Source organism: Camelus dromedarius, chromosome 8, assembly GCF_036321535.1.
Source record: "Camelus dromedarius isolate mCamDro1 chromosome 8, mCamDro1.pat, whole genome shotgun sequence".
In the NCBI taxonomy this organism is placed as follows: domain Eukaryota; kingdom Metazoa; phylum Chordata; class Mammalia; order Artiodactyla; family Camelidae; genus Camelus; species Camelus dromedarius.
The window spans coordinates 39739318-39754795 of record NC_087443.1 but is presented as its reverse complement, the minus strand read 5'-3'; the positions used below and the strand labels follow the sequence as shown (position 1 = coordinate 39754795).

At 40.8% G+C, this 15478-nt stretch overlaps 1 protein-coding gene across 1 annotated transcript in view; it reads left to right on the top strand.

Annotated features, from left to right (window-relative positions):
• The first annotated feature begins 11819 nt into the window (after positions 1-11819).
• Positions 11820-15478, top strand: part of ARID5B (AT-rich interaction domain 5B) — a 173317-nt gene continuing 169658 nt past the window's right edge. The window contains exons 1-2 of the mRNA XM_010985777.3: positions 11820-11904; positions 12334-12588. Coding sequence (XP_010984079.1) covers positions 11884-11904; positions 12334-12588 — 276 coding nt within the window. The 5' untranslated portion in view covers positions 11820-11883. The remainder of the gene's footprint in view (positions 11905-12333; positions 12589-15478) is intronic.

Here is a 15478-nt window from a genome sequence, read left to right as displayed (position 1 = left end):
ACCATACAGCCCTCAAAGCCTAAAATGTTTGCTATCTTGCTTTTTGTAGTAGAAGTTTGTAGTAGAGATTGCCTGTTCTGGAATATGTGGGTAGGTTCCTTGGCTGGGAGTAGTAGACACAACCAAATGACCCTTTCAAGTCTTTTCTTGTCATTGGTCCCAGAAATACCTCCTCAGTAAACAGAGAAAATGGAATACCCAGAGTTGTGAGGGATTCCAGTCACTGACTCAAGGTCATGGAGAGAGCCAGTGCCAACATGAAAGTAGGAATGGAGTGTGAGATTTTCCCACTCCTTGTTTTGGGTCCCAACCACTGGATGACAGTGCCTTTCTTCCTGACTGCTTGTCCTAAAGCACTGAATAATTTTGTTGGGGGCTGTTCAATATTTACTGAGTTTTCTTGTCCAATGTGGTTCAGTTACTGTGTGTCTATGTGTGTGATGGGACCCTTCAGGATTAAAGGTGCTATATAAATTGAGGATTATTTTATGACTTGTTATTGCAAGTTGAAATATGTAAATGTGGTAATTCACTAATGTTATATTGCTGCATATATCTGGGAAACAGGAATGTATTATCCTTCCATTTGAGTCTAACATCATTTACATCCTTTAAAAAAAAAAAACCCCAATCAATTTTTTTTTCAAATGAGGAAACGCAGGAGAGGAAAAAAAATTCCTTTAATGCAATACTTCAGCTGAAAGTTTAATGACACAAAAGGCAGGCAATTCAAAGTTACAGTTCCCACAGCAACTGTAACTCTGCTATATAGCACATTTAGGCATAGATTTCACAGCATGTACTGCAATACAAAATACTCCACACTGGGCATGCAAGGGGGCAGAGTTATGGTTGCTATGGGTACCATGACTTTGAATTTCCAGATTTTTTGAGAGTTTAAATTCTCAACCAGAACATCACATTAATAGTTCATTTTTTTACATTGAAAATAATAAAGATTGTATCACTATTTCCACTGTCAAACCTATCTTCAGCTCAGTCCACTGCTTAGTATAAATACCTACCCAAACATATTCACCCTACTTGCTAAAATTAAACACATGACCTCAGCCCGGGGAGTATTTTGGTTTGCAAATTTATATGCGATGACTTTCACTGGATTAACTAAATTGCTCCCTCCTCCTTTCCAAAAATCACCAATAGGTTCAAGTTAACTCTTTCAGCATTTTAGCATATTTTATCTGTTATTTATGGCCTGAGAGGATATGATAATCATATTTGTTGTGTATGAATGTGTGATGTATATATTTGTAATTTATATCCTACTTCCAGAAAGAACTGGAGGCAGCCAACTGCATGTAATTCATTTATTCACTTATTCCTTGAACGTACCATGCAATTTTATGCCTTTAAAGGGTCTCAGGACCCTTTTCACTGTTAAAAATTATTGAGGACCTCAAAGAACTTTTGTTTATGGTAGCCTTATATAAATATATAAGTATATACATATATATTTACCACATTAGAAATTATAATTTATGTATTTTAATTATTCATTCATTAACTCATGTAAAAATACCAGTAATAAACCCATTACATGTTGACTTACATTTTATTTTTCAAATAAAAAACTACATTTTTAAAAACAAAAAAACTTAGTGAAAAGACAGGCATTGTGTTACATTTTTACAAATCTCATTAATAGAAGACAGCTGGATACTCATAGCTGCTTGTACATTCAATCTGTTGAATATCACAAGTCATGTAGCTTCTGGAAAATGCCGCTATACTTTTGTGAGAGTACACGAGTGAAAAAAAGCAAATAATGTCTTTGTATTATTATCATCATTATTTTAACCACTTGAAATGGTCTCAGGGATTCCGATGGATCCCCAGACTGCACTTTGAGAACAAGTGCTCTATGCATTTGCTTCTGCTGTTCTGCCAAGCATACATATGCCTCTTCCTCGTCTACGGAAAAACTCCTATTCATGCTTCAAGGCACTAGGGAAAATTAATTGCTCCCTTAGCTAGTCTCATAGAACTTTATACATATGCCGATCTGAGCATATATTTTGTATCCTTATAATTGAACGTTTAAATGTCTGTGGGGGGGTTGCTGTTGTTAGATTATGAGTTGCTCAAAGGGGATCCATGTCGCATACATTTTCCCCTTGTTTTCTTGCATGGTACCTGACATTCCATATGTATGGGATGTAAGAATTCAATTCAGCAAACAAGTAATGAAATAGCTCCCATTCATTGAGTCCATAATATATGTTAGGAACTATGTATGAATCGTCTCAAATGTAATTCTCATAATACTGCTATGAAATTGGTACTATTATTAGTATCAGTATTTTTTTAAGTGAGGAAACTAAGGCTTATCCAAGTTGAACAGCCAGGGGTCATACACCATGACAAAGGATAGTAAAAAGCAGGAATCAGAATCTTCACTTTAAAGACATTAACAATCTACTTTGGGAGACAAGACAAAATGCACAAATGAAAGGCAAATAACAATATCAAATTAGCTAACAACAGACCATAAAGACTATAATTAAAAAAGAAATGCCTACCTAGTAGAAATGTCTATTTATCCAATGAATTTTTTAGATTCAAACTTTTGGAGGAGGTACTTTTATCAGAAAACCTTTGTTTTATTTATTTTTTATTGAAGTATAGTCAGTTTACAATGTTGTATCAATTTCTGGTATACAGCAAATGTTTCAGTCATACATATACATACATATATTTGTTTTCCTATTCTTTTTCATTATAGTTTACTACAAGATATTGAATATAGTTTCCTGGGCTAAACAAAAGAAACTTGTTTGTCTATTTTATATATAAGAAAACCCTTGTTTGAGAATGCACACCAGATATATACATATTTGTTTGTAAAATATATTTACTACTGCACTAATCTGTTACAAATGTACTAACATATACTAATATACTCAAAAATAGAAGTTATAAAGAACTTTAAAAGAATGAGATAAAAATATATAAAAAGGTATTCTAAAATTTTTTTTCAGCATCCTGATGAACTATGCACCCCACTTTGGAGCCAATTCATCTAGACAAGTGGCAGTCAATGTAGGCTACATACTAGGTTCATTTGGGGCATTTTAAAGATGTGATGCTGGGGTCTCACCCCCAGGGTAATCGAATCAGAATCTCTGAGCGTGAGTACACAGGTCATAGGAACTTTATACCCTCTTCCCCAAACAAGGAATTCTAATGTGCAACCAGAGGTAAGAATCACGGGTACAGCCACCAAGGACTGTGGTGCCCTGACCCTGGAGAAAGAGCAGGGATGGCAGCAGCTTGGGAAGACATCACAGGTAAGATGGTATTAAAAACAGTTTCGAAATTTTTACTTGGAAGTGTTGAAAAATCTTGTTCTTAAAGTCAGGTAAGCCAATCTTTTGAATTCCCTCTTGCCTAAATTAATATCCATGTTTTTCTCTTTGGGAGCAGTACCGGTTTTGAGTGTACCGGGCTTGTCAAGGTATGGAAGTGAGGAGCCCTTGTACAATTCATTGTATCCTGTGCCTGGCTGAATATTTGTTCGCACTTCTTGGGCTATTTCTCAACAATAGTAATTACGAGGGTGGTGATTTCTGATGTTATAAAGTACTTTGCTTCGGGAAAGTTGATTCTTTGATTCAATCTATAGGCGCTTAAATGGAATCCTGACATGTGTGTTCTGGGAGGTATCTCTTAGGGTTGTAGCCTTGTTTTACAGGAGGATGCTGAGACCCAGAGATGGGAAGTGGTGTTGAGTGACTTACACAAGGCAGAGCTCTGAGGAGACAGGTTTGGGACGTTGGTAGGGGAAGGAAGAGGGTGACGGTCATTAGAAGATGTTTGATCAAACACATGGAATTTCACTTTCATAAAGTGCCTCGAGTCCTTTGAAGACAAGATGTGTGGGCAGAATGGACTGCAGGAATTGTGGCTTCTCCCTCCATCTTAAGCTAATCTCATCAACGTTGGGGTTGGGTTTTAAACACTTTAAAACAAATTACATGGAAGACTCCAAACTCCAAAAGTTAGGAAGCCCCCCCCCCCCCCGAGCACTCTGCATCCCCATTCTTGGATCTGCTGAGACTGTTGTGGCCCAGAACCATCTCTGAATGAAGAGATTCAACTCGATGAGCCCTGAGTTTCCTTTGGACCCTCCATGACATTTCTGGGACTGTGAGCATTTTCAGTGTCACCCAAACCTGAGGACAACATTAGAGCACAAAAGTAGGTTCTAAAAATTCCCCTTTGTGCTCTAGAAGGGAGAGGAGGGGTAATCTTATGTAATTTGTACTTTCAGATCCCCAGGCTGAAGCCCATAGAATTCTGGGACAAATGTAGCCATGCTTCACCACACCTGCTTAACAGGTAGAAGACAGCACAGCCTGGGAGCTGCTTGACCCAGTGGACAGTGTCTTCCATAGACCAAGAAAACGACACGTTGTTAACTTGTCAAGTCTTTTTTTCATTTGGTCTAAATTGGGGTTCATGAAGTGGAAAACAATGCTTAAAACCATTCTTGTTCTTCACTCTTTAAAACACATGAAAATATTGGGAAGGTTCAAATGTAGGAGCCAGCATGACACTCTGTGTTCCTTTATGCCTGCTGTTTATATCACTTCTGCATACCCTCCACTTTGCCTTCTTCACCATATCCACCTAAAGATGTCCAAAACACTGCATGAAAAATAGGCAAACAGTAACAGTAGCTCATTGTCCTAAATGCCTGCGTGTACTTTACTTGGTAAATACTAGTATTAGCCATAGTTTAGAGGAAGACACCAAGGCACAGAGAAGATAAGTAACTTGCCTGAGATGAAACAGCTAGAAAGAGATAGAACATGGATTCAAACTCGGGTAATCAGTCTAGAGTATGCTTTTAACAATACATTTTGCCATCCCTTGACACTGTCAGGGATGTCACAGAAGAAAAAAATTCAAATGTTCAGTGATGTATTAAACAGTTTCCATCATGACTCTTGACTAAAAATTTAAATTAAAAAATGAAATTAGATCTGTCACTATCAACTTGGCAAAAATTTTATTTTATTTTTATATTGGAGTATAGTCAGTTACAACGTGTTGATTTCTGGGGTACAGCATAATGTTTCATTCATACATATACATACATATATTTGTTTTCAATTTTTTTTTCCATTAAAGGTTACTACAAGATATTGAATATAGTTCCCTGTGAATACAGAAGAAATTAGTTTTTTAATGTATTTTTTATATAGCAGTTAATATTTGCAAATCTTGAACTCCCACTTTACCCCTCCCCACCCCTTTTATCCCTGGTAATCATAAGATTGTTTACTATGTCTGCAAGTCTGTTTCTGTTTTGTAGATGAGTTTATTAGTGTCTTCTTTTTCCTTTTTTTATATTCCACATATGAGTGATATATGGTATTTTTCTTTCTCTTTCTGGCTTATTTCACTTAGAATGACATTCTCCAGGTCTATCCATGTTGCTGCAAATGGCATTATTTTATTCTTTTTTATGGCCGAGTAGTATTCCATTATATAAATACACCACAGCTGCTTTATCCAGCCATCTGACAATGGTCATTTAGATTGTCTCCATGTCTTGGCTATTGTATATAGTGCTGCTACGAACATTGGGATGTGTATATCTTTCTGAATTAGAGTTCCCTCTGGTTATATGCCCAGGAGTGGGATTGCCCAGGAATTCATGAGCCCTGGTTCCACACACCTTGATAATGGCCTTGTGTAACCCCTGACTGAGGTGTATCTGGTCCCTTACCTTCTTTGTGAAAAACCTGCCCAATTTCATTTTGGCCAAAGCTTATTGGAGATAAGGACAGAAATAATCTCACTATTCTAATATCTTGGTATTATTGTTCCTCTGAAGTACTCAGATCTCTTGACACTCTTAGTGAATTACTACATTTACATATTTCAACTGAAATAACGAGTCATGAAATTATCAGTATGTGGCCAGGGCAAAATATAGATGGAGGCAGCACAGGGACTTGCTGGCACTTCCATGGGTTTGGTCAGTGGCCTAGTGCAGGGGGATGCCACTATGCAGATGACCAGTCTGGATAATTCTGCCACAATTATCTGAGAAATTCTGACAAAGCCAAAATTAGGATTTGAGTCCTGTAGATAATTATAGCCATGGACAGGGAGACACAGAAAATCAGTGAAGAATGGCCCCTTGACTTTCAGTCTAGTGATTTACCTACCATACCTGCTCTGCTTCTAAGTAATGAGTTACTTAATGCTTGTCAAGTAATTTTAAGTTATAAATCACCAAATACAAGGCATCATTAACGTCCAGTTGAAACTGCACAGGGAAATTTTTAGTTGGCAGTATATGAGTCCCCCAGTGGAGCCAATACTCCATGTCTGTACATTTTCTTGTCTACTTTTTAAAAAATCAGGTATGGCAAGATATTTTAATCACCTCAGATGGCTGGGACCTCTGATTTTAGTATGATCTAAGATAGCTGTTCCAGACATCCCTTTAATACCACGCTAGGGGGTCAATCTGATCAAATTCTTTACTAGTATGTGGATCACAAATGAGTCTGAAGAACAAGAGCCTGTAAGTCACCACCAGTCTCTTCCCCCAGACATGGCCACCTGGGATGGAACAGTGTGGCATTTCAGATAGAGGGACAAGTCACAGTGTAGTCAAAAGTCATACGTATACCACTGCAGGGGATGGAATTTTTAAAAAGAAGAAAATAAAGCTTAGTTATTTCTAAACTAAATAACCTATAAATGTCAAGGTCACTTGAAGACAATGAATTATGAAAATTAAGGGGTGCTTGGGTGTATTTGTGATTGGGGTGAGGGAGTGGGACTTGGCTTTAATTGACAAATTAGAAAAAATCGACTCAGCATTGCTATTGTAACTGGAAATGGCTTGGGCAAATGTAATCCAACTTCCTCGAGAATACTTGATTCATCTCCCAATGGGGAGGAAAATCAAGATAAGATAGGAATTCTCCGTCTGGACTAAGGGCAGAGGAACTCGGGGTCTCCAGTGCCCACAAGGGCATCATATGACCCCTCCCTGGGAGATCCCTTTCTCCGAGTCCCCTGCTTCTCTCTTGGCTCTGGCCTCAAGTCCACAAGAAATCTGCCCCAAGTTACCATCTTTTACTGCCTGGACGTAACAGAGTTAGAAGATCCACCCCCACCACAGCCTGGGGAGACAGGCGACAAATAAAGAGGCCCAAATTTAACATGTAGCTCAACCTTTGACCACTAGAGGTCTCCTGGAAAGCAATGACCCGTATAACCCGGTTTATCCTCCTTCAAACCAATAGACTTGTTGAACAGACTTGGCGAGCCTGCTCTGCTGGAGGCCGCCTTATTAATAACGCCACCCACCCTCACCGCTCATGATGGCGCCAGCTTGGAAGGGGGAGGGGACTAGGCGGTGGCTGACTCTCAGAGAGCCCTGGCTCTTCAATCCACGAAAAAGTCTGCAGACTCCGAGGCTACCCTCCTTGTACCCCACTTACTGACCAATCAAGACGGGAGATAGCCTCTCATTCGAGGTCCCCAGGTGGGCAGCGCGGAGTCCTACGGACTTCTAACTAGCGATGGACTAGTCAGGGGACCAATGTGCAGAATCACTTAGCATCAGGTCCACCAACAGGCCAGGATCCTCCCCGCCCCCTCCCCCAGCTTCTCCCCACTCGTTCCTCCCGCGCCCCCCTCCCCCGCCCCGTCTCCTTTTGCCTCGCGATCGCCGAAGTGGCTTGAGTTTAACCGGTGAAAAGAGATTAGGGAAACATTCAAGGTTCCTGTTCTGACCCATACGGTATTTTCTGGGAAAATACAGCTACTTCAAGGTGGGAAAGGAAAAAAAAAGGGGGTGGGGTGGTAGGAAGGCGACGGGGAGCAAGAAAGGAAACAGCCAGGTTGAATTCCCAGTCTTTATCAAGCAATTCGCTCACCAATGAAAGAAAGCTGCAGTGGCAGATTCGAGCCACATGCGGTAGTGTGTAGCAATTAGTAGATAAAATGCTGACTAAAGTGCTAAAACATGAAGTATTATTATAGCCAAGGTCAAAAATGTTTCAGTTGTCTTTTGCAATTTGGGGGAGGGGGAGGCCCAGAGGTGCGTAGAGAGCTTTGGATTTTCGAAATGATTGCCTTCTTTCTTCAAACTGCACTTTTTTATTTTAATGATCCTGTTTATTATAGTCCAAGCTGCCTAATTATGTCACTGTTGTTTTTTGCAACTAATTTAATCCTCCTGATCCTTTATGAAACGATTCACAGACACTGAAAAATGTGTCTACTGCTCCCTCACCCCCTTGAGGGATGAGAATGATTTTTAATTTTTTACCTTTTAAATAAACCAAATAACCATATAACTTAAAACAGGGAGTTGGGTTTGGGCCAGCAAAACAGCAGGAATATAGATGTGTGGGTATGGGTTCCTGTGTTTCAGTATAAGAAAGAGCCCAGAAATAGTGTCATAGAAACATATACTGCTTTTTTTCCCACTCTTCTTTTATACACAGTGAGTCCCAGCTACAAGCTTTTTTATAGATAAATAAAGCAGTTGCTTTCATGATTGTAACTGTCCTGAATGGATTGTCTTCTTACAACATTCAATCTGTTTATGAGTATTTACTTTACATTAGCCCAAGGACCCTGCACTGCAGGAGTTTGCTTCTATTCCCCCGGGTGTCGGTGTCTCAAGTCTTACATCTGCTCTGTGATTGATGGAGCCTTGAATCCACGTTATTACTCTCTCACAAGCAGAAATCAAACAGGCTATTAACTACATTACTTCAAAGAACTGTTTCAGTACAATCTCCTTATCTTAATTGAAACTTTCTTTGTATGGATATTTGCTACACAGATAATTTACAGGTGCCTATCAAGCATCATATTAAAGAGGTAAAATAGAGGGGTTTTGTTTTTGGTTTTGTTTTGTAAACACACACCATTGTGATCTATAATTTTAAAAACCATTCACAACACTGGACCAGAGGTTTGATTTATTCGATTTTATTATGTTCATGGGGGGGGGGGTGTTGGTGCTGTAAAAAGAGAGGGAAGCTACCTCTGAGATTCAGTTTTGAAACTTAACATTCATCTGATTACAAGACTGCAGATATTCAAAAATATTCAGACCTAGATCCCTGCAATTGTTAACATCGTAAAAACCTTATCAGGAGTTTACGAGAAGAGATTACGCAGCATGCAGCCTAGTTCAGCACCTACCTTGAAGAGACATAGAAGCAGGGTTTTCTAATTAGATGAAGTTCCTTACAGACCCTGAGAGACTTAGAGCACCAAAACCAGCAGAAGTTGCTTAGATGCTGGAAAGAGCTGTGTATTTTTTAAGAGAGAGATTTAATATACAATCGAGGGATACCCTCAGGCATTCTGTTGAGGTTTCCTGCATAAATGCTGCTGGATTGGTCATACAGGAAACTGACTCAGAGTCGATCTCAAATATGATCTTGTCAAAATACTGCAACTCAAGTTTTTAAATACACTATTTCTCGAACTGGATGTATATATTTACACTAACAGGACAGAGACTAACTGAAGTCTTAGGCATCTCTCATGTATTAAAAAAATATGTAAAATGCACTTCAGTCAAGTCCATTCATATGTAAAAATGAACAAAATGGGTTATTCTAATCAAATGTCTGCAGTATGCATCATAAAGTTAAAAAGAGAGAGAGCGGGTACCAGAGAGCTGTAATTTCTCTTTGTAACCCATGTTTATAAAATAGAAAGATCAGATGAAATTTCAAGGAAGATAATTAAAGAGTAATGTGCAAGTCATAATTTGGCTAATGCAAAAGATGGGAGGCTGTGAATTGTTACATTGTCCTCCTTCATGGTGCAGAGTTGTGATACTACTTTAAATTATTAAAATAGTTTTCGACATATTTCAGAATACCGGCTCTTTGGCATGGGCTTTTATTACTTATTGTAATTGGAGGATCTGCCATTTTCTTTCGTTTATCTCTGTGTGTATAGAAACGAGATAGATCTTGCCTTTTATTACTTCCCCATGTTCTGAATCAAAAATGTGGTTTGGATAATGTTAAGTGCCCTAATTCTTACTGCAGCGGGGGCAGACCTTATGAAAAGGCATACAAATACACACAGAGGGTCTTTCCATCTCAAATCACTGAATATGAGGCATTTGTGCTGTGCCGGGTGTATTAACTTCAGCCATGTGAATATAATTTTCATTAAAGTAATCCTGTTTCAACTAGATGCTGTGACTAGAGGTGAAACGTTGCGAAAGCGTTAAAAATAGCTTACTAGTAATTTCAACATCCTGTAATTTTATCACAGATCAAGTTTCAACTGTCATACTATACAGACCTTATTCCCCATATAGTACATGTTTACTTTTTTAGCATGCCAGACCCACTTTGGAAAGATTGGTGCCAATATAATAAAACCGGAGGAGAGGGGAGTATACTGGAAGGAGTGGGAGGAGAACGGGGAAGGGGGTGGGGGAGCGTGGGGGAAGCGAGTACACCATTTTACATCAACACTGCGAAAATGCAATCTAGCTTGGCGGAGGACCGGCAGCTGGGTCGGAGCGAGCGAGGGCTTTGCAGTCTCTGCCTGTTCCTTGTTCTGTCGCTCTTAAGTTTCTCTGTGTTTGCATAATAGCCGTGCATGCAAACCTCGCAATGCTCCAGGGCTCCAGAACAATAAATATACACATTTAAAACCTTTATTGTCTTACCGTTCATGCCCCCGGTTTTCAACAGCTTAATTTCTGGTTGTATTTAACTAGTTTGCAAATGGATTTTTTCAGTTTCAAACTATTATTGAGGAAGCTCCCCTCCCTTTTTTTGGCGGGGGAGGGGTTGGGGGTGGGGTAGGAGTTGGTATATTATTCCTGTAGCGCTGGGTTATATAAACACATTATCATTTGAGAGCGCCCTTGGCGTCCATCAGCATTGTAAACACGTACTAGTGTATATACTTCAAAATTAAAGAATGCACACGCAGAACCGGGAGCCTGAATTCATATTCTGAGCAGACTCGCTGCTCGCATTTATTGATTTATCATGCATCGTTTATTGTTCCAGTCCGTAAATGCAGTAGCTGTCCGTTCAATATTGTTTGCAAAACCCTGAGATGTGTGTGCACTGCTCACTTGTCTTTCTGTTCTTTTTTTTTCTGAGTATTTTTTTTGCGAAGCGAACAAATGCATTAATATTTATATGTTTATATAATCGATAGCCCACTTTTCCCTTCCATGTAAATAGGCATCAAAAGATAATTTTAACAGATTAGTTCTCGAAAACATGGCAGTGAGGAAGCGTAATTTAACTATCAAACAAATCTACATGTCTAATAACAGCAAATCTGCTAAGGAGCATTAGAAAGAGGAGCAGCGCCCCGGAATCTCTGCAGGAAATGTTCTTTATATTAGACATATACAAGCAGGTCCTGTCAGATGCACAGCGGAGCTCGCTAGCTCTAGTCTCTATCAAAAATCGCATCAAACGACACCCCCGGACAAGGGAGAATGGGAAGAGGGAGATCTCATCTTCACACAGTTTTAGGGTAGATTTTATTTTTACAAACCTCCCTATACATTTCTTGCCTTGATCCATCCGCTTCCCGCCGAGATCGGATGGAGCCTTTCTCCCGATTATGAATTTGATCAACCCACATTTGGAAGGAAACATACACAGTTTTGGCAGGAGCTGAAAATTGAGATGTCAGAGAAATATTGGGACATATTTTCAATCATTTTGGTGCCTAAGGGGAGGCAAGAGTTTAGTTTTATATTGAGACATTACGCCGGCTGAAGGCAGAGAATGTTTTTCCCTGCCAGGACCTGATGCAATCCATTCAAGCCAACAAGTTTGGAGAGAATGTTGAGTTCAATCAATTCAGAACGTCGAGATGGAGCCCAACTCACTCCAGGTATTTCGCTCTCCTCCGCTCCTCCGATCCCGGCACCCCCCCGGCACCCCCCAGCCCCCCAGCTCACCCACACCTCTGCACCCACCCACACCCCCCACAAACTTTTCACTAAACTTTTATCCTCTGCATCCCCCCAAATCATTTTTATTGTTTAAAAAAATCCCTGCACTGATCATACATACATAATGTAATTTTACCGCCTCAGATGGAGAGGTGGCGGGGCGTGTGGGGGGGGGGGCCGGAGTTGTTTTTTTTTTTTTTTTTAAGGGAGGCAGAAAATTTGTGGGCTCTATTATTTTTCTACCCAGCTTTATATCTGTTGGCTCTTCTGTATTAAGAGTGTGGATGTCTGTGTGTAAATGTGTCTGGGAATAGACGTTTGTGCTCTGATGGCTACATTATTTATTTGGTGCTTTTTTTCCCCTGCAGTGGGTCGGCTCACCGTGTGGCTTGCACGGACCTTACATTTTCTACAAGGCTTTTCAATTCCACCTTGAAGGCAAACCAAGAATTTTGTCCCTTGGCGACTTTTTCTTTGTAAGATGTACGCCAAAGGATCCGATTTGCATAGCGGAGCTCCAGCTGTTGTGGGAAGAGAGGACCAGCCGGCAACTTTTATCCAGCTCTAAACTTTATTTCCTCCCAGAAGACACTCCCCAGGGCAGAAATAGCGACCATGGCGAGGTGATAAACTTGTATCTCCCTCTCTTCTTTCTTTATTATTTTTTCCCTAGTAATGCTTATTACAGGGCAAGCTTGAAAATACTGTATTCACTTCTGCAGGCGAGCAGGATCGACTCCTTTTTTAAAGGGGTAGCGCCACTAGCTGGGGCTCGAGTATTTTGCCATTGTCAGAGTTTGGCTGTCAGCTTTACAAAGAGGATCCAACTGCTGATTTTAGTCAAGATCAAATAACTTGTTCGAGAAGGGTTTTGTTCAAGGATGTGTGTGTGTGTGTGTGTGTGTGTGTGTGTGTGTGTGTGTGTGTGTGGTGTGTGATCGTTCGCTCTCCAGCTACTGCCGCTTGAACATCACATGCTTTTTGTATTTTTTGCCTTTTGAAAATTTACCTTCGCGTTTTGCTCGGTTGGAGATGGGTGGCTTTCTTTCGGTGGGTTTCGATATTGTTCACTTTTTTTTTAAAGTAAGTATTTGATATGTTTAAGAGGGCGGAAATTACGAAATGGAGGCAGAGTGAGATCAAAAGCTATTGAGTTGGCAAAGACGTGTTGAATAAAGTGATAAATGACAGGTACTGGAATAATACATTCAAATAACTTGCAGATCTGCCCGGACGGATTTCAAAGCGGTCGTGTAACCGGCACAAACACGTTAAGCATTAACAACTATCTCTCGTCCCCACCCCCTCCCCCCGACAAGCCATTTGATGTTCTAGTTTTCAATTACTCCACGCAAAGTGGACGTCTTCCAGCGCGATCTTTGGGGATGTGTGGGACGCAGACAGGGGAGAGAAGGGCAGAGGGGTGTGTGCTCGCCCACTGGCCCTGAGGGTCCGGCGTCCTCCGTGCCCAGACGGCGCTCCCGGGGAGGGTGGGGAGGAACCGAGCCTCCCCGGCACGTTTCTGGGCGGCCGCGGGGGCGCTCGCCGCGCTCCCGGGAGGACGCCCGAGGTGAGCCCGCTATCACCGGGCGCCAGGGCGGCCGTCTCTCTTCGGCTCTGTCATTTAATGTGTGACCGCAGTTCTGCGGGCTCCTGTCGTCAGCTGACCGACCTCAGCGCCGTGGTACCTACCGGGCTAACTATTTTGGGGAGGCTGTATCCACGGCGTGGCGGGGTGGGAGGGTGCACGGCCGCCTGGCAAGGCTTTGTGTTGCCCAAGCTAGAGCAGGGTAATCAAACTCAGACTTTTGAGTGCAGTAGCTCTGTGCCAGGCTCTCGAGCTTCCGTGGTAGGTGTAAGGATCTTTTTGTTAAATGAATGGTTCTCCGTTTAACTCATCCCGGAGCTCGAAGCTGCCTGCCAGTCCTTCCAGAATTCTTTGGTCTGATGGGAGTTGATTGTACTTTTGGCATCTCCGGTTCACTCCTCCCCAGGATCGATCGAATTACCCATCAGTGGTCTATGCCGGTTAATTACGGGAGTTTGTCAAAACGTTCGCCCTCGAATCTGCGTCTTCGGAAATAAGCCCCACCCTCTCCCTAACGCCTCCCCCCCTCCAGCCCCCCCCCTTCCTCCACCCTCCCGGCCAGCTTTGGGTTTTAAATGTTCACGTTTCCCGACGTCTGCCTGCAATTTTACAAAGGTGTTGTTTGGAAATACTGTGAAAAATCCTGCAACCTACCAACAGGTTGAGCTCTTTTCCCCTCCCAAGGTCTAGCACGGCCCCTTCCCCCGACCCAACTTTCCTGCGCAGCTGTCTTCCTCCCCCTCCTGATTTCTTATTATTTGCTTTTCAAATTTATTACTTCAACATGGCCTGTGATCTGGAAAAGGGAAGGATTAAATATATATCCAGAAAAGAGCTGGTGCCTAATAGACTTCTGACTAAACCCAGAAGGAAATTATTCAGTGTTTTATGAGATATTTTGTGGCCACGCTTTTTTAAAAAATTGAAATTGGAATATTTTTAAAGACCCCGAATTGACCCCACTTAGTCCAATTTTAATTTCTGTTGTGTAATTAAATGATAGGTTCTGATTTAAGAATTAAAAGAAATATTAGCTGAAGGTTGCCTCTTAGAATTGCTGATAGTGAATAGATATATTTTTAAACACAGGATTTTTAAAAGAAATTATTCTTTATGGGGAAATGTAAGCGAACCATTTTAATGATCTTTGCATTTCGTCACTGCTATATGAGCCATACCTGAGAAAATTAATCTTGCCATTTAAAAGTAAACTCTAGGGGGTTTGCGGAGGGAGATGGCTCTATTTATAATCCTCAGCTGCATATACATCGTCTAATATTATGCATGATTTGTTTTTTAATGCTAACACGGCTGGTAATTAGCTGTATGATTATACTTGTATATTTCATTAGGACTTTGGCTGATGTCATTGTGAATTATACAGCCATATTAAAACAATTTTCAATTGAGATAATGACACGCCTCAAAATTATGCAAATGCCACCTGCATTGTGCAAAATAATTATGACAAATGTAAAGCAGGTAGAAAGTTTCCCAATGCAGATCAGTTTTCCACCCTGGTGATGTCATTTCCCCCTGGCCTAAGTTAGTCATTCATTAGCAGAATAGCAGCAGCAGTCTCCTCTGGAGGAGAGCCTACAGAAACCAGCATTTACTGCTGGCACCTGGAGGGGGCAACAGGGCCCTCTCATTAAGACATTTGCTTTGTTTTCACTTACTCTATTAACTTGTTTATATACAGTAAAATGATTTTTATTATTGATTTTAAATAGTTTTGAATGATGCATTTGCCATTTGCAATGCATAACTGAAAGAGAAAGGTTTCTTGGTGGTGTGCACTGTTACTTGGAGAAAATGTTCAGCACATTTAATCAGCCAGTACAGTTTATTTTAAGTAACCAAATGGAGGTTAATTTCTTGATTGAGCTGACATCAGCATCCATTTCGAAAGGACAGCCAGGACT